General features: G+C 33.8%; 1 protein-coding gene across 42 annotated transcripts in view; it reads right to left on the bottom strand.

Annotated features, from left to right (window-relative positions):
* Positions 1–209: 209 nt before the first annotated feature.
* The window catches only part of LOC127863352 (uncharacterized), a 95,360-nt gene continuing 68,720 nt past the window's right edge, over positions 210–26,849 (bottom strand). For 32 of the 42 annotated variants that reach the window (XM_052402780.1, XM_052402807.1, XM_052402779.1 and 29 more), the window contains 13 exons: positions 23,063–23,144; positions 22,427–22,510; positions 18,108–18,139; positions 17,699–17,768; positions 14,776–14,987; positions 13,969–14,026; positions 13,491–13,552; positions 13,123–13,230; positions 12,575–12,694; positions 11,697–11,807; positions 6,753–6,878; positions 1,701–1,737; positions 210–551 (listed from right to left, as the gene is read on the bottom strand). In XM_052402780.1, coding sequence (XP_052258740.1) covers positions 547–551; positions 1,701–1,737; positions 6,753–6,878; positions 11,697–11,807; positions 12,575–12,694; positions 13,123–13,230; positions 13,491–13,552; positions 13,969–14,026; positions 14,776–14,987; positions 17,699–17,768; positions 18,108–18,139; positions 22,427–22,510; positions 23,063–23,144 — 1,107 coding nt within the window. In that variant the 3' untranslated portion in view covers positions 210–546. Of the gene's footprint in view, positions 552–1,700; positions 1,738–6,026; positions 6,049–6,752; positions 6,879–10,725; positions 10,764–11,215; positions 11,285–11,696; positions 11,808–12,574; positions 12,695–13,122; positions 13,231–13,490; positions 13,553–13,968; positions 14,027–14,775; positions 14,988–17,698; positions 17,769–18,107; positions 18,140–19,283; positions 19,308–20,345; positions 20,373–22,426; positions 22,511–23,062; positions 23,145–26,849 lie in introns of all 42 variants that reach the window. The other 10 variants (XM_052402782.1, XM_052402783.1, XM_052402781.1 and 7 more) reach the window with 10 other exon arrangements.

Genomic DNA, 26,849 nt, shown 5'->3' with positions numbered 1-26,849 from the left:
TAATTGGTGTAAATGAAAGTCCTTCGAACCATTCTAATTTCGGTTCCATTGTTTCATTTTTTTAAATATTGATTGTTAAGATGTTCATTACAGAAAAATATTTTTTCCAAAATGCATTTCATTGAAATCAAAGTTTTATTTGTATCAACATACATATGAACTGCTGCTCAAAAAATAACAAAACCACCATCAAATCTACTAACTACATGTACATGAAAATAGTTTTAGTAACTATCTAAAAAGATGTATGTGCATTTCTAAATATAAAATCACAGGCATAATGATTTATTAAAACATTAAAGGCTTTAACAATATAAATAATTATCTGTATAAAATGATATGGTAACTATACAAAAAAAAATCACAATTTGCTAACATATATTTGATCAGTACAAAATATGATTCTGTTCACTCCAATACAATATTCTGTGGGTGGGGTAAGATATACCCCATTATGAAGAAGTGGTAGGGGAATGTTCAACTCTATTGCTACAGGTTCTCTGTTTCTATTCTGTAAATTCAGCATATGGCGCTCCTCCCGTGTAGTTAGACTGAAATGTTGAAAAAAAACAACAATTAAACAAACAATTAATTCTAGTTTTTGTTAAAAAATGCAAAAATTTATAATTACACTCTTCTTGAATTACCTTCTACTTAAAGAAGCTAATTAGAAGTTTATTTTTATGTATAGGAATAATTTCTTTATGCAAATATTTAAATTTTGGAACTAATAATTACAGGTGTTGAATAATTAATAAAATATCATGTAGATTCCATACAGAACAAACACATCATTATTAGATCTATAACATAGAACAATAATCTTGAAAAATAATATACAAAAAAAAGAAATGTGCACATACATAGTGACAACTTCCAATAATTTCATACTATTTTACAGCACCGGTACTTATAATACAATACAAGCAAAATCTTTGAACTGATATCCCCCACCAATATGCTTCTGGACACAAAAGTGTTATATTTGACACTTAAAAAAGCATTTTTTTCAAGATACAAAGGGCCATAACTCCATTATTAACAGATGGTGTACAATGCCATTTGGCCTGCATTATCCTAGTATCCATATATATACTCATACTAAGTTTCAATGAAATCCGTCAAAGCACTTCCAAGATTCTGGACGGACGGAAAGACGGACGGAAGGACAACGCCAAAACATTATCCCTCCGCTGATGGCTTGGGGATAAAAACTGAACAATGCAGTCTACAACTATGCAAAAAATATATGTAGAAATATCTTCAAAGGATCAAAAAACACAAAGAAAACATTATTTTATAACTTCTATTCTAGCTCTACAAGAATAACTATACCAAGAAAAGTATTATGTTCATGGAAATGGTACATGTTTTTTTATATACCGGTAACTATCTTAAATGTTTAAAGCAGTCATTTCAAAAGACTTAATAAACAGTATGTTTGACAAGTTCCACAATTGATTTAACAAGGACATGTGATTTGACATCATGAAAATAAAAGGAGAATTTACAAAAAGATATAAAACAAGCTCATGTAAAAAGATATAAAACTAGCTCATGTAAAAATATATAAAACTAGCTCATGTTAAAAGATATAAAACTAGCTCATGTACACTCTGCTGTTTCAATGAAAGGTTTAATAAAATTGGCAGCAAAATACAGAGAAAGCTTCTGGCCTTTACAAGTTATAATGTCTATACCTCCTAAAGTTCCCATGTAATTCCTGAGGTCTATCCGCTAAAAACGACAGAAAACTAGTTGAGACAGAACAGATAGGAACTAAAGAATCTCCTACTTTTGGTCCAGCACATAAAATCTTGTAGTTTATAGTTGTGTCAATAATAATAAATATTATTCAATACAGGTACTGAAATCTTTTTGAAGTTTTGAGCATCAAACGAAACTCAAACTCGTGATTTCAATTTTCTCTACAGCCAGTCAGAAACATAGAAATGCTAGTAATCATTTTGAATTGAGTATTTTATCATTTCTCCCTGATTTTTCTGCATCATTTAAATAAGACCAAAACAAACAAGAGGGCCATGATGGCCTTGTATCGCTCCACTGTTTTTTCTTTGCCAAAAAAACGTGCAATGCGCATGGGTTGAAATGTACTTAAGCATGTGACTTTCTCTTTCTATCCCTCGTCCCACTGGGGGTTTAAAGTTGGAAGGGTGAGCATTTTTATATATGAAAAAAGTTACTACCGTGTTAACTAAACAGACTTAAAAGCCTGGGAATTGTTGCACAGGTCCTTTGCTTATAACGTAGGTACATTTATCTCTCCAAAAGATATTGTCGTTCTTTCTATTTCACATATGTTTAGATGCTGAAGATCAAATCTACGCATTTGATTTGAAACAGATTCACAAGACCCATAGGAATCAAAATGCCTTAACCCTTTACCAAACGGCACATTTTGGACTTTCCCAATTTGAAAGAGGTTGCAGACGTCAATTAAATTAAAATGGAATATGAAGGAAATGATCAGGTAGAGTAGAAATAATTGTGATAAAAGGAGAAATTGCTCATCAACCCACACATCCCTAAGACCAACAGACCTGAGAATATTATGATAATCTAAAGATTATTTCTTTATATTTATAAATGTATTTAATTAAGTAATACATTTGACTTCTAAGATCATTTCATAACTTATATTAAGAAAATTATAAAATGGTCAGAAATATATATGGATTATTGAGCAATTGACAATCATATCCACAATTCATGAGTCACGATTCACAAATGTAACAATGAATCATTAGTAATTAAAAAGCAGCATAAACGATAGTAAAGAACATTGCACTTCATTAATTTCAACACCTTCTCTTGGATACGAAGTTTGAGTTTACCGTGCAGTATCATATATTGACTTTTCTTGAAATAATTATGTTCATGGAAGTTGTGTTTTTAAAATCAATAATATATTATTAAACTGGTTTAAACACTACAAAAAAGACATGAAATTAACATGTCATCCAAAATATTTTCATCCGGATATATGGTCACTTTCGACATATTTAAATAAAACCCGACTTTTTTCAGTTTGTAAGAACAACATTCATAACACATGTTCTTACTTCAATGCCTTTGTAAGCAGTCACCATCTGACCTAAAATGGCACTAAATGACAGGGTTTTATCTCATGTTTACAAGATGTTGATGTTGTTGGTCACAGCCAAACGGCCGCAGTAATCTCCATTGGTAAACGTCATATGTTCAGTTTTGTGACCTCCTGGGCCGGGTCAAATTTGAGCCCAGGGGAATAATTTGAACAAATTTGGTAGAGGACTATTAGATATCACTACATACCAAATTAAGTAGCCCTAGGCTCTATAATTAAGAACAAGAAGATTTTAAAGTTTGCACACAATAGGCCTTATTTAAACATATGTTCATTTTTGTGACCCCTGGGGCAAGGTCAAATTTGTTCCCAGGGGCATAATTTGAACAAACTAAGTAAAGAACTATTATATGCAACTACCTACCGAATTTGGTAGAAATAGGCCTAATGGTTATGGACAAGAAGATTTTTACAGTTTGCACAAAATGGGCCCAATATAAGCATATGTTAAATTTTGTGACCCCTGGGGAACGGTCAAATTTGATCCCAGGGGCTTAATTTGAACAAACTTGGTAGAGGACTATAAGATGTCATTACATACCAAATTTGGTAGCCCTATGCCATACAGTTATGGAAAAGAAGATTTTTAAAGTTTACACAAAATAGGCCTTATATAAGCAAATTTTCGAATTTTTGACCCCCCAGGGCAGGGTCAAATTTGACCCAAGGGGCATAATTTGAACAAACTTGGTAGAGGACTATTAGATGTCACTTCATACATAATTTGGTAGCCCTAGGCCCAATGGTTATGGACGTAATGATTTTTAAAGTTTTCACAAAATAGGCCTTACATAAGCAAATTTTCAATTTTTGACCCCCCGAGGCAGGGTCAAATTTGACCCCAGGGGCATAATTTGAACAAACTTGGTAGAGGACTATAAGATGTCACTACATACCAAATTTGGTAGCCCTTGGCCTGATGGTTATGGACAGTTAGATTTTTAAAGTTTTCACAAAATAGGCCTTATATAAGCAAATTTCAATTTTTTGACCCCCCGGGACAGGGTCAAATTTGACCCCAGGGGCATAATTTGAACAAACTGGTAGAGGACTATAAGATGTCACTACATAGCAAATTTGGTAGCCCTAGGCCCAATGGTTATGGACAAGAAGATTTTTAAAGTTTGCACAAAAAAGGCCTTATATAAGCAAATTTTCAAATTTTTAACCCCCCGGGGCAGGGTCAACTTTGACCCCAGGGGCATAATTTGAAAAAACTTGGTAGAGGACTATAAGATGTCACTACATAGCATATTTGGTAGCCCTACGCCCAATGGTTATGGACAAGAAGATTTTTAAAGTTTGCACAAAATAGGCCTTATATAAGCAAATTTTCAATTTTTTAACCCCCCGGGACAGGGTCAAATTTGACCCCAGGGGCATAATCTGAACAAACTTGGTAGAGGACTATAAGATGTCACTACATAGCAAATTTGGTAGCCCTAGGCCCAATGGTTATGGACAAGAAGATTTTTAAAGTTTGCACAAAAAAGGCCTTATATAAGCAAATTTTCAATTTTTTGACCCCTCGGGGCAGGGTCAAATTTGACCCAAGGGGCATAATTTGAACAAACTTGGTAAAGGACTATAAGATGTCACTACATTCTAAATTTGGTAGCCCTAGGCCCAATCGTTATGGACAAGAAGATTTATAAAGTTTGCACAAAATGGCCTCATATAAGCAAATTTTCAATTTTTTGACCCCCTGGGGCAGGGTCAAATTTGACCCCAGGGGCATAATTTGAACAAATTTTAAAGAGGTTCACCACATGAACATTCCTGAGAAATTTCATCAGAATTGGACCAGTTGTTTAGGAGAAGAAGATGTTAAAAGAAAAAGTTAACGCACGGACGCACGCACGACGGACACAGGACCATGACATAAGCCCCGCTGGCCTCTGGCCAGTGGAGCTAAAAATAACTTGTTTGAATAAACAAATTCAAAATTAAATTTACCGGTATATCATCCTTGAAGATCAAGACAGCATTAACCCCAACCAATAAATATACTTTAAATCAAAAAGATAGTCCTCCAGTCAATCTAAAATGTGTGTCATGTATGCTAAAAAATACATAACAGCCATATTACAAAGATCTCTTTATCAATGAAACCAGAAAAAAAATATTGGAAAATTGAGGAACAAGAAAAAGTGTTAATATTAAGAAGGTTGTGGGATGTCAGTAACAGGTATATGTTCAGTAAGAATTGTGTGGACTATAAAATTACCTTTAATATATTTCTCCCATATAATTTCTAGCATCTATTCGCTACAATGTGAAATAAAGTGATTTTTCCATGAATATTCATATTCTATTGATAAGCAATCAACTAATTTAAACTAAAACAACGTATTTTCAAAGAGGACATTTTCAACATTAATAGCAACTAAATTTTCATGATGCAAGCGGCCATACTTTTCAAACAGCACAAAGAACAAAGAATAATTGCTAACTGACAAATAACGGAATAAATCAATCAAAATAATGATTGACTAAGCTAGCCTAAAGGAAGCTGGAAGCCGTGTCAAGATGTTCTCATCAGCAATTTACGACTCCTAAGCCACAGTTACATTTTGAAAGAACCCTTTCCCGCTCAGGAGCAAACTGAAAATGGCTTTTGCAACCACCACAAAGCCAGAACAGCCTGCAATCAACTCGAAGGCTAAGGGTTGGAAATGGAGCCTTTAAAAAATTGAATCTAGTTAGAAAAGTCTTCAATGTAATTTGATTTTCAAGGGACTATGAAAATGTTTCAATGTGTATATAAGCGCTAAAGGGTTAAAACGGTCTAAGCAACAGGTTTACAAATTGTGACAAACTTTAGAGGGTTTATTGGAAGGGTATTGTGGCTTTTAAGTCACACCAGCGCACACACTGTTGTCTACGGCCTGGAATTTACCTCAGTAAAACAATCTATCAGCCTGTAATATTGGGTATGAGGTTATACATTAATACTAGCAAATATATAAGACATAAAAATATCAGTTTGACTTACAATTATTTTTAAATGTTCAAGCAAATAAATTATTTATTTATTGTTAAGCTTGAATTAAGTCATTAATCTCTATTATGCTTTACTGTATAATCTACAAAAGAAAGCATGTTGTTTGAGTCTTAGTCTGCTGACGTTATATCAAAGACACTATGTATTTATTAAGATAAATCATTTGTAAAAAGTATCAAACACAAAAAACAATTTGTTTAATGAAGCAAGAAATATTATTGCAACAAAAAGCTTTTATAAGCAGTTAAAAATGGTTTAATTTTCAACATGTTATTAAATTGACTATAATTATGTTGCTATCAAAACACAATAGCTTTTATTAATTTTGAAGGGTCACACACCCAAGTCCATATTAAGTTGCTTTAATATTATGACACAAAGTATGAGTAAGGTTAAAATTCCCCAAAAAGCGAGCCTTACATTTGGAAGACTTTCAAAAATCTATGAACAAACTGTTATTCTGAAAACAAAATTGTATTAATTGACCATCATTCTGTTCAACTCATTACCCATTTTTGCACGACAAAACATTTTTTACGGATTAAATAACTGGAACACAAGTGAAAAACCCTAATCAAAACATAAATATGATCTACGACAGTCTAGCTCACGCCAAAATACCTTGACATTGCCTTCTGGGAATTCATACAGGTTTCGATGGGTACTGTTTACTGTTATTCGGGGTTTAAAGCGCTCAAGAATATCTAGCGGTTCATCGTCCATACGCATCTTGTTATAATACTGACTCTATGGAGGGAGGCATTTGAGAACAATAATAAAAGTTGAGTGTATTCATGACTTTTGTATGAAACGTTAGATTCAAACATAACGTGCACAATTTTCTAAAGGAAATGATCATCTAAGAAAGATAGTAACTTGTGGGCCTCTATTCACTAAGCTCCATATGGAAAGTGTAAAGAAATTCCTTACATACATGACATAACAATTTTAACAAGAGCTGTGTTTGTGAAACACAATGCCCCCTACTGCGCTTTGAAGCAGCATGGCAGCTATTTTAGAAACAAGGTTATATTTTGAATGTAAATGTCACAGTGACCTTGACCTTTGACCTAAAGACCTCAAACCATGTTTGATTGTAGATCTCAATGAGATGCATGCACATGTGAAGTTTAAAGAACACAGACCCAAGAGTTTTCATTTTATGAGCAAAAAAAAACTCTAAATCGAAAGAAAAAAGACTTCATTCTGTACATATTAAATTCATTTTGGTTACCCAAAAATCTGACACATCAAAAGACTAATATACAATAAATATAATTGTATCTATGAATAAGTATTGGTTTCCAGGATTCAACCAGGCTAACATAACTAAATATTCTCAATACTTTTCTAAAACTGAATTAAACTTAATGTTAGTTCTTGACAAACACTACACTTTACACTATTGTAACCAATAACATCTAAATGTTATTTTACAGCTTCATCAAAAAACTGATGTGTCAATATTTGGGAAAATGGGAAATTGAAATTGCAATATTAAGTTTTGCAAGTTGTTATTTGCAAGTTTGTAATTTAAGACAAATGTAAACAAGTAAATATGTTTCCTGGGTCAAAATGGTGCTTTTCTAACTGGAATGCAAACATGAGCTCTCATTGCATCAAGATGACTTAAATATGCCAAGAAAACATCCCAAATAACAAGACAATTTCATAACACATAAGACAACCAAATACAAATACAAGAATAATATAAATACAGTCCAACCTGCCTGAGCGACCGCCTGTGAATAGCGACCAGTTGTCAATAACGACCACATTGATTTCCCCCGGAAGGATTTCACTATATTCTGTACCTGCGAATAACGCCCACCTGCCAACAACGACCAGCGACCGCAATTTTACATTCCCAAAGTCGAATTTGATAGCTAACAATGACCACGTCAATGACCAGCGACCACCATTTTACATTCCCAAAAGTCGAGTGACTAACAAAATCGTTTTAATTATCATAATATAACGTTTCATAACGAATAATTTAGATTTGACAAAACAGCATACACTAACTTATTAATACAATGACAATATATTTTTTGAAGGATTTTCTATTAAACTTTGTACGTTGTCATCGGTTTGCAAAATAAAAAATCTTGTATTCCTTGAAAGAGGCTTACAACGACCACTTCAATCATAACAATTAACGATTTCACAACTGTCAATAAAACAATGACCGCCATAATGCTGTGATAGTCACATGATAAACATCTTACCAGTGCACTGGTCGGTCGCTATGGAGATATTGGCAAGTGACAGTTTACTCGATAGCTGTTTTTTTTTGTTTATTTAACACACATTGCTAATTGGTAGTCACCTGCTTCTTTTATGCATATGGCAGTTTGACGAAGGTGTAAGAAGTTGCCTGTTTTATTTTATTGGCTCGCGATTATTTATATACTAATTGCCGAAAATAGCAAACGTTTGGGGCTTATATCAACTTATAAAGGAAATTTACGGTTTCTTTACAATTACGATGGAAATTGTACACATGCAATTTAAATTTATTCCTTTCTTAAATTTCTCTGTGATACGACGCGCATAGATGATAGATAAGTAAATTGTCAGTTTAAGTTTACCATAATGGCATCCAAGCGTTAGTTCGTTTGTTAGTTTATGTTTGGAAATTGAAATAATACATGTAAATATAAAACACAACTGTGATTTCAATCCTTTTTTACATTATACATGCTTTAGTATTCACACATTTAAACAATAGAGCACATACATCATACGGTACCTGTTAAAAGCCTACTAGCATATTTTGCAAAGTTTCAATCGACCCTGCGAATAAAGACCACCTGTGAACAAAGACCACAACGACCAAATCCCTCGAGTGGTCGTTATTGGCAGGTTGGACTGTATTACTTGACTATGTGCTGATAATGAAAAAAAAGAATAATTTAGAGCCCAAAATTAGAGAACACCCCAAGACAGCTTTGAGAAAACATAAAAATATCATACAACCAAGACCAAACCTTTTCATTATAAGACCATAAAACCAGGATTGATATGAATTATGTTTATGAGAACAATACAAATGGTAATACAAACACAAAGTATTCACATAACTGGGAAAGGAAAACAGTGTGATAGCATGATGTGTGGTTATTTTTATGGAAAGACAACAATGCAAACAAGGGTCAAAATTGTCACAAAACCAGGTTTTCAGTTAAAAAAGTCTGATAAAGGGAGACAATTCAAAATGTGTATTGTGTAAAATTGACCTTGATTTCTATAAGAAAAAAAAAAGAAATGTGTTTGTCAGAAACACAATGCCCCCTATTGCGCCACTTTGAAATTTTTTTTTTTTTTTTTTGTTTTGACCTTTGACCTTTAAGGATGACCTTGACCTTGAACATCCACCACTCAAAATGTGCAGCTTCATGAGATACACATGCATGCCAAATATCAAGTTTCTATCTTCAATAATGCAAAGTAATGGCCAACATTAAAGTGTTTTTTTGGACAGACTGACATACACACATACTAACATACTGACAGACAGTTCAACTGCTATATGCCACCCTACCGGGAGCATAGAAAGTCTGATAAAGAGAGACAACTCAAAATCAAAATGTGCATTGTTACTGAATGTTCATAGTTACATAGTTGTTTCAAAATCTATTTTTAGTTGCGGCGTCCTTGACCTTGGAGATATTGACGTAATTCTTTTGCGCGACACACCATCCAATAATGGTGAACAAATGTGTCGATTGATTTTAAAATGTCACAATGAATGACATAGAAAGGGTCCAGACAAGCTCATTTATGGCCATTTTTGACCTTCAAACTAAAATTGTGACCTTGACCATGGAGATATCGACGTGATTCTTTCGCGCGACACACCATCTAATGATGGTGAACAAATGTGCCAAATAATTTTAAAATCTCACAATGAATCACAAAGAAATGGCCCGGACAAGCTCATTTATGGCCATTTTTGACCTTCAAACTCAAATTGTGACCTTGACCTTGGAGACATTGACGTAATTCTTTCGCGCGACACACCGTCTAATGATGGTGAACAAATGTGCCAATTGATTTGAAAATTTGACAATTAACGACAAAGTTATGGCCCGGACAAGCTCATTTATGGCCATTTTTTGACCTTCAAACTCAAATTGTGACCTTGACCTTGTAGATATCGACGTAATTCTTTCGCCCGACTCACCGTCTAATGATAATGAACCAATGTGCCAAATGATTTTAAAATCTGACAATGAACGACAAAGTTATGGCCTGGACAAGCTTGTTCTGCCTGCCCGCCAGCCCGCCAGCCCGCCCCCCCGCCGACATTCGCTAATCTAATAACCTTCGGAAAACCTGGTTAAAATAGAGATATCTGATGACGACAATAATATTTTTTTTATAACAACCATGACACTGCTGTTAAAATGGATGACAACATTCAAATGACAATATTAAACCATAGGGCATAGAAATGTGCAAGTTGTAAAGGTAAAGGTTAGGCGAGTTTTGTTTTAAGACTGACTCTGTGAAACAACAAAGGAAATCTGAAAAAGGACAAATTGTGGCAAATGAATTCCGCATTTGTGCTTAAGAGGAAATGCCTCACTACCTGTCTTATAACAGACTAAGCTCATTCCCAGGTCGGCCCTAAAACAATTACACAGGAAACTTGTTGAGAAACTTTTATGTATGAATTAAAGACTAAACAATTTTATCTAATTTACCATACATTAAACCTAACTGATAAAATAACCAAAGTTGAATTAATGAACTGTGTATGGAGGTTTTATATTAATTATTAGAAAGCATGCTTAGCAAAAACATAACATAATATTTCAAAATAAAATAACTGAGAAACGTTTTGCAATTAGTTGTATATCAGAAAAGCTGAATTGTTTAGTTAGATGCTACTGCATAGCGCAAAAAAGTAAACATGATTTCTATGTAAGTAACTTAGAACTAGCACTAAATGTGCCAATTTTATGAGTATATACTACATGAACATAAATCTTGATTAAATAAGCTCTCATCTATGTGTCTAACAGAAATTGTTTGAGAAGTGAAATATTGGTATGTCCAGCTATCTAATATTTTGTCACCTCATGTTTTTAAATTATACGCATATAATGTGGATGGTAATAGTAACGGTCTTCAATAGGCTCCCCTAGCTGCAAATGTACAATCAAGTACTTTTAAAACTACCAAAGTGAATAAATACTGTTTCAGTCTTTGAAAAAAGGATATAAACTTTGCAGTAATAACAAAATTATTGCAATTAAAATAAAATGTTCTTTATTTCAACACTATTTAAAAAGTTAAAATAAAAAAGAAGTGAATACTTTCCACACCCTTTCATTCATTTTTAAATGGTAACCAAGCAACGACAACTAGAAGATATTTTATTTAAACAACATTTTAGATTCAAGCCTTATAAGGCTTCGCTATGCTTTCCAGCAATATTTGCAAATCCTTACACAACAAAAATCCTGGACATGTTGCTCTGTGTCTCTAAACACAGCTTAGAGGCACAAATATGTAAATCGGGAATGAAAAACATTGACGTCTCTAAGCCCAGCTTACCGTGGATTGGGGGTCATGGATGGCCTTGTCAAGGTTGTACTTCCTCAGATCCTCGCCCTTCCTGTTACCACCCCCACGCCGGCCAAAGAAGGCGTCCTGAGTTTTGAAGTGCTGGAAAAAGAAGAAAACAATTATTATTGAGGGAAATCCCAAACCATTTTCTTTGACCTTTGCTTATGTATAAATAAAAATTGTACAGTTAATTGCTATAGAACTATAAGTCCCCTTCAGAAGACATATGCTGGCAATGCCATCCCCTCTCAAACATGCATACAACCTCTGACCTAAGATCTGTAACAAAAACTTTTTATCCAGTTATCTTTAATAACTAAGGAAGAAAATCGGTGTGCATTACGTACCGTGACTATGCTCAGCTAATAACCCTAAAGAAACACATTCCGAAATATAAGATAATTGAATAATAGTGTTTATGGGGGGGGGGGGTCCTATGAATCTGGATGAGGTTAATAGTTGGGTGGGTGGATTTGTTTGTAGGTGGGATTTGTTTATTTATGGGTAGAGTGTGTTGGTGTGCGTAGTTCATATGTTGATGGATCATGATGGTGTTCATATATGGGTGGGTGAAGGCCATATGTTCATGTGTGTTAATCATATTTAGATGACTGGGGTTCATATGTGGGTGGATGGGGCACATATATTGATGGATGGTGTTCATATGTGGTTGTTTTTTTTTCATATGTGAGTGAGATTAACATGTGGGTGGATGAGGTATGTATTTCGGTGGGTGGGGTACTTATATGGTTTGATGGGTTTCACATTCCTGTGGGTGGGCATATGTTGATGGATGGTCTTCATATAAGGGAAGGTGTGGTTTTTATGCAGTTGGGTGAGAATTATATGCAGTTGGGTGTACATACCTCCCTGGCCTGACGTTTCTCCTCCAGCTGTCCCAGCCTGGTGTTCCTGTTGCGCTCCTCGATCTGATTGGCCAAGTAGTCATGGTACTCACGCTGCTCGGACACCGTTGATCTCTCATACTGAAAACAGCTCGCATATGTCTTACATAATTATAAAAAGACTGATTTTTTTTAATAAATACAAGGTATTAAAGTAAAGCAAGATTCTAGAGCATCAATCTTTCACAAATAGTTGTTAATGTTTCATCCTTAGATTGCACCTGTACAACAGGTGTTAGTTTCAACACAAACAAAGTTTCATTATATACTAAAAATAACCATCATTAAACACAATTTTAATATATAAAAAAGACCCGAGTTGGGTATCAACTGTGCCTTTAATCCAACACATGCACAGACATCCACTGAACAAACATAGCATAACAAATCCATTTTAAGCCTTTTTAATTTTGACAATGTCATAAAATGAGGTAAACTTTGATATACTGCTCAAAGTAAACCGATAATTTTCATTATCACACAAAACATAAAGTAGTTACGTTACATACTGGGTTGGACATGGCGTGTGGCAGGTGGTGGTTCCCTATCAGTCCAGACGGCTTGTACTTTGGGTATCCCACCTTCTGTTGCCTCATCACATCTGCTACCTCCACAAACTGGAAGAAAACAAACAGAAATAGATCCCACCTTACAAAAAACGAGAGATCATTTATCATGTTTCTGTGTTATGGTGTGTGTTTTAAAAAGTACAATTTTGTTTATAAATTATTTTTGCGGATTTTGTGAAGCCAGAAGGGCTTTTTTTCAGTGCCAGTATTTGATTAATGTCTTTTTTGGAATAAGTTTTCTCTGCTAGACTTTGACTAAGTATACATATGTTCATGCCTGTCAGCCACAGTGCCAGTGTTTCACTCACCCCTTGTCTGGCATAGGCCTTCTCTGCCTCCTTCCTAGCTCTCTCGTATGCAGCCTGCTGACCTATAACACAGATGTAACCACGTATAATGCTATTACACTTTATATTAACATTCATTATGGTGTCTCAATTCACATTAATATCCTTATTATTTATGTCACATTTTACACTACCGTGCATTTATTATGATGTGGAGTTTCACATGACCTTGTATTATTAAGTCATATTTCCTATTACCATACATAACGATGTCAAATTTCAAATAACAATACCTAATAATGTCACACTTCACATTACCATGCAAAGGCCTGCATTATGATGTCATATTTCAAATTACCTTGCATTATAAAGTAACATTTCCTATAACCATACATAATGATGTCACATTTTACATAATACCTTGTATTAAGATGTCATATTTCACATGACTATACATAATGATGCCATAGGGATATATATAATATCAACAGGATATTACCAATGGTGTCCAAGAGTTCGTGTTTGTGGGCACGTCTGGCACGGGCTGAATCAGACAGCTGCAAAAAGAAATATCAGTATTTCTGATTGATTTTATACCACAACTGTCAGTGTAAACCAATGAACTTGCCAAAAATAAGAACTTGCCTCATGACAAACTTACTAAAAAATACAAAAATCAGCCAGCAATCAAAATCAAAGGCCTTTTAGTAAACTGACAGGAACTAATTTTTATGCTAAAGTCCAGTTAATGAGGATTACATTTTACTGGTTCAATAATTTAAAGATGTCAGTAAGAAAAAGGTTTGATGGTCCTTCAAGTTTCATTGATGTCCAGAGTGTTACCATCTGATATTGTGTATGCTATCAAACAATCTTTAGTCAAGGTGAGGAACTAACATTATATTTTAGGCATGATTGACCACCCTAATTGGTTCAACTTTAGCAGTCATGTGACTTTTCCAACAATCTAAGGCCAAAGAGAAATTTTAGGAGCCATTAGCCAGTCAGCCTCTGAGGTTACTTCCATCCCTGCAAAGAATCTGGTCCGCACTCCTTGAAGAGGTTTAATGCATGTGTGTAAAGTGTCCTCCAATATTGGCCTGTACACAGGCTAATCAGGGATGACACTTGCCTCTTTAATTGTTTCATTTGTTTCAAGGAAGACTCTTCTTTATAAAATCTAGTTTAGGCAGAAAGTGTAATCCCTGATTAGCCTGTGCAGACTGTACAGGCTAATCTGGGAGGACACTTTGTGCACATGCATTAAAACCCCTTCTCACAGAGCCAGTATATTGGTTGTACATACCTCTCGACCCAGCGTTCCCATGCTTCCCTGAATTCTGGTCCTGCGCTGACCGGTTGAGTCAGTCAGTGGGGCCCCACCCCCGTACTGACCCCAGGGGGCAAAGGGCTCGAAAGGCTCCTTGTTATGGTTCTCCAGGGTCTGCCTGCCCCTTCGGACCACGGGTGCATTGTAGTCATGTGTGTAGGTAGTATTCGTGTTGTAGAATTTGCCAACTGCAAAAGGATTGAAAAGCAATGCATGTTTTATTAATATATTATTAAATGCCACATTTGCAGGTGCTTTTTTTCTGTATAATGGAGAGTGATATAAAGACATTAAAATAAATATTACAACCATTCTAATAAACACTAACGAACTAAAAACAACTACAAAACCTTTCAGTAATTATAAGATTCGTGGAAATGTTAACTAAGTTCAATGTGTGCTTATTTTGTGAACAAATCATTATATTAAGATGAAAAATGGTTCAAATAAAATGATCCATGAAATGTTAAGATAAGATGGCATGCAAAATGGTTAAGATGAAAACACACCATTAAGTATTATATAAATACAGTATGAATGGGTAATTAAAACACATCAAGGCAAACTGTTACACATGGTCAAAATGAACAAAATGTATGTGCAAGGTGAGTTACACTTCATGAGGGTGAAGCATGAAAGCTTAATGAGATATGGTGGCATGTAATCTATCCCTGCACGGTTACACATCCCAAAGCCTTAAACCCAAATCTGTGTCATATTTCTTCAAATTTTAATTAATTTGTCTTCATTTACACCATCAAATTTCTTGAAAAAATGTATTCTATATAAAAAATATCTGTTACCATGTGCTGTGCAATAATATAATCTTTTGTGGAAATACATGTGAATGAGGAATCAATATTTGTTAAGAAATGTAAATAATTTGCTCAGATTGCAATGAGTAATATTTTTTAGGAAAATAATGGTTATTTAGCAAAATTTGCATTCATGACAATTAAAACAAAGACAGTGTTAAGTTTTTGATGAACAATAGTGAAGAAATGGACTAGGATAAAACCTGTTCATAGAAGTGAATATATTTTCTCAATGAATCATATCTGAATGCATGGAGCATTCTTTCACTATATCAACTTAATTTACAAAAAAATATCAAATGTTTAGTCCAACAATAACATTAATAATTGCTATAAATTGCAGTGCAGAAAATCTAAAGAAGGAACACAGGGTGTTTTCAAAATAATGACAACACCTTTTTGTAATTGATTTTTGGTACAGTTATTATTTTCGACTTTTTTGTACACGTTTTTTTCTCAGGCAAACCTTTTCCAGTTATGAGGACAAAACAATATGAATCAAACTGATTTAATAAAATCACATAAAACATACTGTCTATTTTTTCTGTTGTCCAATTTAAAACATATAATTTAATAACAAACAAACTGATTTAAAGGCACTGTTACCTAATTAATTCAAAAAGCCACACACATTAAACAGCTGCCACCATGAAATGAGTTAAATACTGAAAAACACCCTGTGTTAGGTAATAATTGATTGTTTCTACCTGGGTGTCTGTCTGAAATACAATCATACGCATTAGCACATTGCTTCACAGGTAGAAAACATAATTGTATTAATATTCTTGTATACCTGTTTAAATTGCGAAATTGTGCAAAAGTCCATCAATATATATATATGTATATAATTATGTTTTCATACATTAGTTTAATATAAGTATATCAAAATTGACTGATCACTCTTGTCAAAGTACAAATTAAACAGTGCGCTAAAAAAACTGGGATTACTACATGTGCTTAAAGTATCATGCCAGATAAGCCTGTGCAGTCTGTGCAGTCTGCATTGGCTAATCAGGGAAATACTTTCCCGCTATTTGGAAATATTTGTTTAAAAGTAGCCTATTCAAAATACACCTAGAGGACTGCTTTGTGAGCTCAAATTCACATAGAGGACTGCTTTGTGAGCTCAAATACACATAGATGACTGCTTTGTGAGCTCAAATACACATAGATGACTGCTTTGTGAGCTCAAATACACATAGAGGACTGCTTTGTGAGCTTAAATACACATAGAGGACTGCTTTGTGAGCTCAAATACACATAGAGGACTGCTTTGTGAGCTCAAATACACATAGAGGACTGCTTTGTGAGCTCAAATACACATAGAGGACTGCTTTGTGAGCTCAAATACACATAGATGACTGCTGTGTGAGCTCAAATACACATAGAGGACTGCTTTTTGTGTTTTGTGAATGGCATAAGAAAGAAATGACATAACATATACATGAACAGAACAGAATAAAAGATTGGGGTGTTTTTGAAAATATCACAAGTTTACTTTGTATTCTACATAAAATATGATGATACACACACTTGATGCTAAGAAAAACTTTGATTAAAAAAGTCAAACATTTGAACAAAAGAACAACACAAGCAGCCACATCAAATCTGGACATATGCATAAGCACTTCTATGGAAGTTGTTGTTGTCATCACAGAATTCGATAAATGATGCAGTGGCAGTGGATGAAGGCACCCTATCTTGGGAAGTAATTACCTTCAATATTGTATGGAATTTGACTATGGCTTGTATTTGTAACAAAATTCTTTTTTAGTGAAATTACAATTCTTTTAATTTTTGCCAGCATACTGAGACTCTGATTTTATGTGACTGAGTTTGAGAACATTTTAAACATGTTCTGGGAAAACTGGGCTTAATGCATGTGCATTTAAAGTCATCCCAAATTAGCCTGTGCAGTCCGCACGGACTTACCAGGAACGTCTTTTTTTGTCTACACTGGATGTTTGACCTACTTTGAACAAAAAAATTCCATAAAAGAAAGTGTCATCCCTTATTAGATTGTGCTAACACTTTAGGCACATGCATTAAGCCCAGTTTTTCCACCACAAGGCTCATGTATGTACCTGGGCGTCTCCTTGTCAGGTAGTCAGGAAGTTTCTGCTCAGACTCGCCAAAGTAAGCAGCGTCCCGGTTCTAAAAATAAATGAAAGCCAAATATTGATTAATTAAATCCTGCTTCTAATAAACGCATTAAGGTCAAAACAAATGATTCCTTGTACTAAAAATGCTAAAAGACACATTAAAGCATGATAAATAAAGTGATCTGTTTTCATTAAATAATCTTTCAAAGAGGTTTTTAATTTTTAGAAATAAAACAATACTTTTCTTAAAATGTAAATATGTATTACATCATTGATCGTGTTGTCAAATTAAACAATGAACCAACTCATATCTTAAAATATATAATTCATTGAAACCACTTTGCCTTAAATATTATTGATATACGTACTAAAACTGGTAATCAGTACTTACAATTCTCATTCCTGTTCGATCTGTCTGAGGTTCTATAAGAATCAATGAAAAACAAAATTAAGAACTTATAAATTAAAACAAAATGATGTTTCATATTAGCTAATTGTATTATTCAACTTTTTTACAAAACATATAATTGGTAAAAACATAAAATATGTTTACATATGATAGGTTCAACAAACCTGCAAATATCAACTTTAAGTCAATTCCAAAAAGGTACAGATGTATGCATTAATTTCATAAAATAATAATGTAATAAAATTGTGACAAATCAATTCCAAGCACAATTACTCAGTGACTCCTGTATTGTTATCAAAAGATTCTACTCACATATTGAATATTTATAACATCATTAATCTTGCATTATTTCATCTAAACAGTGTTCAGACTAAATTAACTTGCACACCTCTACCCCAGTAGCGACTAAATCTAATTGAAGTTGACGTTTAATTGCTTTTCACAATGTTAACAATGTCAATCAAAGTGCTTATTTTAAAATACAATTATAACAAGAAAAGGCAGCTTAGAGCTCTATAGAACAATTCTTGTATACTTTACCCCCCCCAAAAAAGTAATGTAATACTGTTAAGAACTTTACTGCAAAAATAATTTCTAGGTTTGTCAAACAAATGTTAATTATTCAGCTGTTGTAATTAACTATCAACTTTGAAACCAATATTCAAATCACTGAAGAATGTTAAGAGTGCTATCCAAACATTAATTTGTCCTTAAAGCACAAATATTTATAGTTGCTTATTGTGAAAATAAACTATTTTGCAGAACATGAATGATATTAATCGCCCAATTGCACATCATGCTTTTCCAGAAACTGTTTCTATTAAACTAAACTAAATCAATAGAAAAGCATGCAGTGTTAAATATGAACAAAAAAGATCAATTAACAGGTATATAAAACTGCAATACATTTCCTTGAACATAACTTTTTAAGTAATATATTTCCACTTCATGGCAATGAGTAACATTTTGCTGTTAATCGAAGCTCAAACAATGCTTGTAATAATGTCAAGCCGACGCTTTGTTAATTGCGAGCAAAGCTAATAACTTCTTAACAATCTATTGTCAGTACACTGATCTAAACTTTGGTTATTCCTATCGCAATTACTTCATATCTACAATGTTACTCAACCATAGTTTCTACGATAAATCATTTCTTACCAAAGTCGTCAAAATATCTGTCATCTATAGAACAGTCACAAAAATAACTTAACATCAAACAAATGATTTCTTATTTGTTAAAATTGAATATTGTTGAAGAAATGAAATGACAAGCTTTAATTTTTCAGATTGTGATATCCAATACTTAAACGATGCAACACCATTATTGTTTTTAATAACATGTACATTCGCAAAGTATTATTTGTTTGACCTAAAATCTAAGAAATTTAGTTTCAGTTAATATCAAACAGGATTTACCATGAAACCAAAGTAACATAAAATGACTTGTACCCAAAATTAAAACAAATTGCTACATGTATGAGCCACGTCATGTGAAAATGGGACTTGAGCCATAGGCAACCAGCAAACCCCAGGCCAGGGTACATATTTATTTGTGCAGTAAGGGGCAACCTTGTTCACTATAAAGTCGCGCAAGGTTTAGTGATCTCATAAACAGACAGAAAAGCTCCTCAACAGACTGGGCACATGTTCAGGCTGATAGCATAGGCTCACTTTCACATGATGTAGCTCACATTTCCCAGTTAACAATTTACTTTTTAAGCAAATATTGCAGTAAATGCTTCAAATTGCCTCTGGCACCACGCTCTGAAATTCTAACACAAAATTATTACAAAGGACAATAACATTTACAATAAACAAAGACTGCTAGTGTTTCTGTTATGATGCTCTGCTCTAAGCTATTTCATCTTCCAAATTTATCCATGAAACATTTCCACAAGGCAATACTGATACAAATGCAGTATGATCCAACAAATGTTATTATTATTCTCATATATATAACTATGTTTGTATTAATCAGCAACGATTGTACACACTTATCAGCATATTTGATCATTTTCCTGAACACTTACCTGGTACAATTGTTGGACCAAAATAGTAATTTATGTAACTGACTTTGAACTAATTCGGCAAAATAGGGGGAAACCCGGCCCCATTTTTTATATTTTTAACAAAGGGATAATTTACACATTTTTCAAGTAGGCGTTGTGGAAGATGTCATGTACTTAGACAAGTGCCTGCAAAGCACAGAGATAGCCTTACCGGCATACTGGTAGAAAAAATGTCCACCTAAAATACAATGTGCACAATAGACACACGCATATATGACAGAATGACATTCAGAGCTCCAGATAAGATGCATATCTGCGTATTTACGCATTGGAAAATTAGATAAACGCTTTAAAAATCAGCCCAGTACGTAACATTACACAATACAAATCTTGGTACATATTTGTGATTGATTAAAAAGCGTAACCGGTTTAACCAATAATCTAGTTGAGTGTTTAGTGAAAGTTAAACTTTGAATCAAAAGTAAGTCAATCAAAAGAACCTTGTAATCAAAATGGTGGCCGATTGTGTTCTAAGTTCGAAAAAGGGACGTTTCAAGCGAACAGCGGCTCCTGCAGGAAGTCTCTGTATATAACAAGACTATTGCCAAGCAATATAAGTCCCCTACCGGCTCCACCATTGTCAGAAATTCCACCATTTTCAGATTTTTTTATATATATATTTGTTGCCAAAGCAACCAGAATTTGTTATGTAGGAACAAAATGAAATGTTGTGCATAATGTCCATATTGCCATCTATCCATGTTTCAAGTTTCATGAAAAAATAATAAGAACTTTAAAAGTTATCGCAGGATCCAGAAAACCACTATTTTCAGCAGTATTTCTAGTCTTATTTGTTGTCATAGCAACCAGAATGTTTGACGTAGGAACAAAATGAAATGACGTGCATAATGTCCATATTGCCATCTATCCATGTTTTAAGTTTCATGAAAAAATATTAAGAACTTTAAAAGTTATCGCAGTATCCAGAAAAGTGTGACAGACTGATTGACTGACTGACAGACGGAGCATAAGCCATAAGTCCCATCCGGTGAATCCGGTAGGGGACTAACAATATGCAATCAGAAATAAATCTTATGATGCTTCTAGAATTGTTAAAATAATTTTAAGCAATCTAATTGTTGAAGAAGTTTATAGTTTACTTTCATAGACCACGGGAAGTGTTACTTTATTTTGAATCGTACAAGCAGTGCCTTAACTTTGTTTAATTGTGAAATGACGTTCGTGTACTATATGAATACTATATGAAAAAAAGACCCAATCAAGAGTAACTCGTTACAACTGTAAGTTTAATATTTTTAAGACATTCTGTTAATATCATCATTTAAAATTTATTTTGTTCGCACTTACTAATAACACATAATAATATTTCTAGATTAAACACGCCATGTACTATGTCAGTTTTCTATAGAAATGGAAAATACCCCTCAATATTCTAAGATACCCTTTATGGCTGAAACAAGTTAGTAGTAAAATATCCTTTAACAATAGTATTCGGGAGAACAATACCGTTAAGACTTAATCCGTATCTGGAACTCTGATGACATGTACAATAACACCTTGTTATCCTTAATCATACTCTTTCACAGATTACACCACCATTTGGAACTAGAATACAATGGCAATACATTATGAACTTTGTATTCTGATTACAGTCCTTGGGATTACACTCAGGAAACAGGTTGTAAGCACTTCCAAAACACAATACTTCACATTATTAAGGCTGTCACACTATTGCATATGCTACCATTATTTAATTACCGTAAATACAAATAGCGAAGAAAGAGTTCTGTTACTGTGAGTTCATTTAGCACAAGTCTAAAGAAGTTCATTTCAATATTCATTTGTTAGTTAAATAAAATACCTACTTTGGTATTCTGATGACATGCTAAAGTTTATTTGCTACCTGTTAAGCACATAAACCCCAGTATGTAAGTATATGCCTTTTTTCCATGTGCATAAGGACATTTTTAAAAAAAAGCTTCAATAGGCAAATCAAACATTTTTCTCATACACAATAGTGTGACAGTTTCATTGAGAGAAATCTACAGCTGGGCCCTTCATAGAACTGTTAAGGAGAAATGAAAATAAGGCTTTCTTAAGAAAGTCAACCTAGAGAATGAATGGCATCAAGAGCTTGATTGATGCTAGAATATATAAAAAAAAACATTCAGAATTTAAGCAAGCAAAGGAAAATGACTTGTGTAATAGCTTAGATGAGCAAAGAGTGAAGAAAAGCAACAGCAAGAAGATAAAAAAAGGATAAAGACAAACCTATGGTAAAGAGGTATCCAACAAAGCTTGGATTGTCAACTAAGCTAGGCTTGGCTGTGAAAACACAAAGTGGCTCTTGGGACACTAAGAAAATCGAAAGAGAAGTGCTCAATCAAGAATAAGTAAATTAAAGAAAAACAGAGGAAAGTGCTCAGTCAAGAATAAGTAAAGGAAATAAAAACAGGGGAGAAGTGCTCAGTCAAAAACAAGTAAAGGAAAGAAAAACATGGGAGAAGTGTTCAGTCAAGAACAAGTAAAGGAAAGAAAAAAGGTTAAAAGAAGGAGGAAAATGAAATAAGTGAAAGGTAGAAAATATCATAAGGAAAAATTGAAAAAGGCTTAATAAATACAGCAAAGCTACTTAAGGGATTTTTTTGGTAAAATACAAACAGGGAAGAAATATTAAAATATAATAAATTATACATATACTTAGAAGAGGAAGATTATGAACAGATAAACTAAAAAGTGAATGTCAGGATAATTTGGTCAGAAAAAAAAGGAAACATGAAGGGGAGGGTATTATTTAAAAATTTAGAAATACCTGTTACACACAATCTATAAACAAATTCTGACTAACAGCAGGAAATAAAAATAATTTTACAACACTGTTGTACAATGTGACGATCTCTTTCTTACCGGACTGTGCACGCGGGTTGACATCGTAGCGAGGACGGTCACTGGGGCGGTCAGTGAAGCTCATGTCGTCCTGGGCCTTCAGCTGGAAATGGAAAGCATGTGTCAATGTGTTACATATGATAAGAGTTAGGTCATGCATGTTGAAACTGTTGCATGCTATATGAGGCAAAATTGATATTGTATTTGTACTTCCCAAGGTCAATAAAGTTACAAATTCTTTTCTTTTATTTTTTTAACTCATTCCTGGTTTTACTTTTACAAATGCCCTGAAAAACTTTGGGTCTATAATACAATGATGTGTTGCTTCCAGAATAGTTGTAAGTCCTTCCTATCCCTGAAGCATCCATACTTTCTTACAATGATTCTCTCTGTCACCTGTGCAATTATTAATGCTAAGTTGCAAAACGCAAAACAACATGCATGTGCATTTAAAACCCATTCCTATGTATCAATCAATATCAACTTCACAGTTTGTGTAAACATGATGCAGAAATTGAAGTGATTTTTGGATGAAAGTGATTGGATGAGATGGACATATAGATTATTTGATATGATTGATTGAAAATTGGATGTTATTTATTATATAGAACGCTGGATTTGAACTTCTGAATATTTAATATGATTGATGGGATATTTGGTGTTATATACCAATTATTACAAGTTAATCCATATTATGATAATAAAACATTTAACTTGAACAAACATACTTTGAAGTGAGAACATAAAAATTGAAAGTGCATGTGATGCCATGTAAAACTTTACTTGATTTCTACTCGAGTTATTTATAATAGTGACAAAAATTAATAACAGGTGATGACAACATTTGTTTTAACCTGCAGTTTCAGATCACTTTGATTGCCTAGTGCATCAGTAGATTGTTTTGCTTTGATATCAACTTCTTTATGAACAGTCACATCATTATTGAAATTGATGGCTTTAGCAGATCTTTTTCTTTCCAGTATTGGACCTCTTGGTGCATAAAAGCTGGTGATTTGCTTCAGCTAAACAGTGAATTAGAAGTAGAAAATGGTGATCATGGTAAGCTATAAAAATAACCCAATGGCATTCTTATAGGATTAGGAATAAGCATACAAATGTGCGCACGACAGAAAATTTCACAGATCTGAAAGTATGCTAAAAATAGCCTTAATTTAACAAATATTGACAAAAATGTATTAACCTGCAAAAAATGTCTTGCCTATTGTTCTTTTGGCATTGCATTTTGAAAATTCCATCCAACATTATGCAATTGTGCTTCCTTAACCTATTGGCCTTCCTAAGGATATTCCTTCTGTTAAATCAAAGACAAGTGAATGGAATATCAGTAAATCATTTTTTCTTGTGAAGGATATCACCAAAATCTTGGTAAGGAAAATTAGGCAAATCATCCTTTCTTTTATTGCAATGCATGCAAAACCACCGCCACAATTCTAGTGTTGTTGTCATGGCATTAACAGTACACAAAAGTAAACTCTACATTGCCAATGTTCCTGTCACCAATGTGCAAGCCATGAGGCCATGTTATTGGCTGCCATGGTTACCTGGAGGTCAGTGTCAACGAGAGGTCGCGATGGCAGACCAGCAGGTCTCATTAAATGTTGGGGTGCCTCACGCAGCTAAAGCGATTGGGTTTCAAGGTTATCTTAAGTAATTTCAATTTTTCTGCACATTGTCTACAGATTTTAAGAGGCACTCTGGGAAAATAAAGGCTTACTGCATGTGCTAAAAGTATCGTTCCAGATTAGCCTGTGCTGTCTGCAAGACACTTCTTTCTGCTTTTTATGAAATTTTCCATTTAAAGGAGGTCTATTCCTAACAATCTTCATGTGGAAAATGTTGTCCCTGATAACCTGTGCAAACTGCACAGGCTTATCCTCTGGGGTAATACCTTTATATACATATGCATTAAGCCTGGCTTACCCAGAGACCCACTCAATTACATGCCTTTAGATGCTGGTTTATTAATTTCATTTTGAGTTGTTAACTGCAGAATATTATGTAAGATCATACAAATAAGATACAACACAATGATGTAGGTCTATAAAATATAGATAAATGGGAACATTCACACTTTAACCATACAAAAGGAAATGACCCCCTTCATGCAAAAATGGGTATCATGCCATATGCAGCCAGCATAGGTCCTTACCAGCTGGCATATTTGGGCAGTCTCGTCAGGAGAGACCCTTATAAGACCACAAAACATTGTGTGCTTTGATAACAGACTGAGTTGCTCCTGACCATACTACGCATACTGCGCAAATGCAAAAAAAAAACAGGCTAGTCTGGAGCTACGCTAGCCGCATAAGGCATAAGACCCATTTTTGCAAGATGCTGATCAAATCCGAAGGGTAAAAAATTGTTTTTATAAAAATCAGCTTCAGTGTATATATTATTATTTAATTTTGTTTTTGCATTGTTAATAAACTATTTTTGTAGGTTATTATAACCAAATTATCCAACTGAAAACATTGCTGTATAAAATAGCCCATCAGAATCTGATTTTAATTTTTATTCATGAAACACATCCAAACATGAGTGATATGTTAGAAAAAGCCTTGTTAGTAAGTGGGGGATGATCACTTGGTTAAGTACATGTAAACTTAGTTTTTGATGATCACTTAAGTCCAAACAATTTTTTTTCAGTCTAGTCAAAAGACATTAAAATATTATGACAGCAAAAAGCAACTTTATATGACTTAGGAGTAGTATAATGTGTCATACATACTTTTACTCCATTTATATGATGATTACATATAAAATGCAAATATGATCATGAAGGTACAAAGAATATAATGAGAAGACAGAAAACATGTGAGGAAAGACTTACTGGGTTATCCCTCTATGAAAACAAAACATACACCAAATGATATTCAAGAAACATACATACAATGAAGAACAAAACAAACAATTTTAATGGAATTATAGACAAAATTGAATTAAGATGGTAAAGATTATTCTGATATATGTCTAAACATTGTGTATGTAATACAGTAGACTCTGCCTAAACCGGGCTCTCCGAATACCGAGACTCTCCCGATTCCGAACAGTCGGGTCAGTCCCATATTTTCCCCTTCTTTTTCTTTGTTAAAAAATGTTGAATAAACCGAACTCTCTGAAAACCGGAAACCGAACAGATATCTCCTTGAATTTCGTCATTTTCAACGTAAAATAGATTGAGTACACCGGACGGTCCAAATTCTCAAGACGCCCAAGGCGTGTTAATTTCAATACCTAGTCAGCACGGCGCTTGTGGTGTCACACATTCCGCTGGTGCAATTATCGATAATCGGATTAAACATACCATAAAGGTCAAGTCAAGTTGTTACCGCGCTAATGAAGTCCGATTAAATAATGTTAAACAAACTGTGAATCATCTTCAATGTCTATTATAGACGTGCAGTAACACCAAAAAGTGATTGACGCGATCGTTTTATTAAGTTTATGATAAACAATTTAATTACAAAATTAATGCATGCCATTGCGACGATTACTTTCATGTGGTCTTCTCGGGTAGTTTAACAGATCTTATAGCCATGTTTTAATCGCTTAAATAGTTGTTTGTTTGTTTGTCAGAGAAAACTGTGAGAAATATGACCGTTAAATATCCATCCATATGTCTGCAAATTCATTCATTGCCAAGTCGGTATGGAATGTTTCTTGCTTTTAATCAAATAAAAACACATTTTTGGAAGAATACTTTAAACATAAACATTACATGAGTACAGTACTCACATGGTACATGTAAATGTATATGGTTTGTTTTATTCTTATATGATTTTGTACA

The sequence above is a fragment of the Dreissena polymorpha genome, unplaced genomic scaffold (assembly GCF_020536995.1).
Source record: "Dreissena polymorpha isolate Duluth1 unplaced genomic scaffold, UMN_Dpol_1.0 chrUn006, whole genome shotgun sequence".
In the NCBI taxonomy this organism is placed as follows: Eukaryota; Metazoa; Mollusca; class Bivalvia; order Myida; family Dreissenidae; genus Dreissena; species Dreissena polymorpha.
This window is presented reverse-complemented; position numbering and strand designations above follow the sequence as displayed.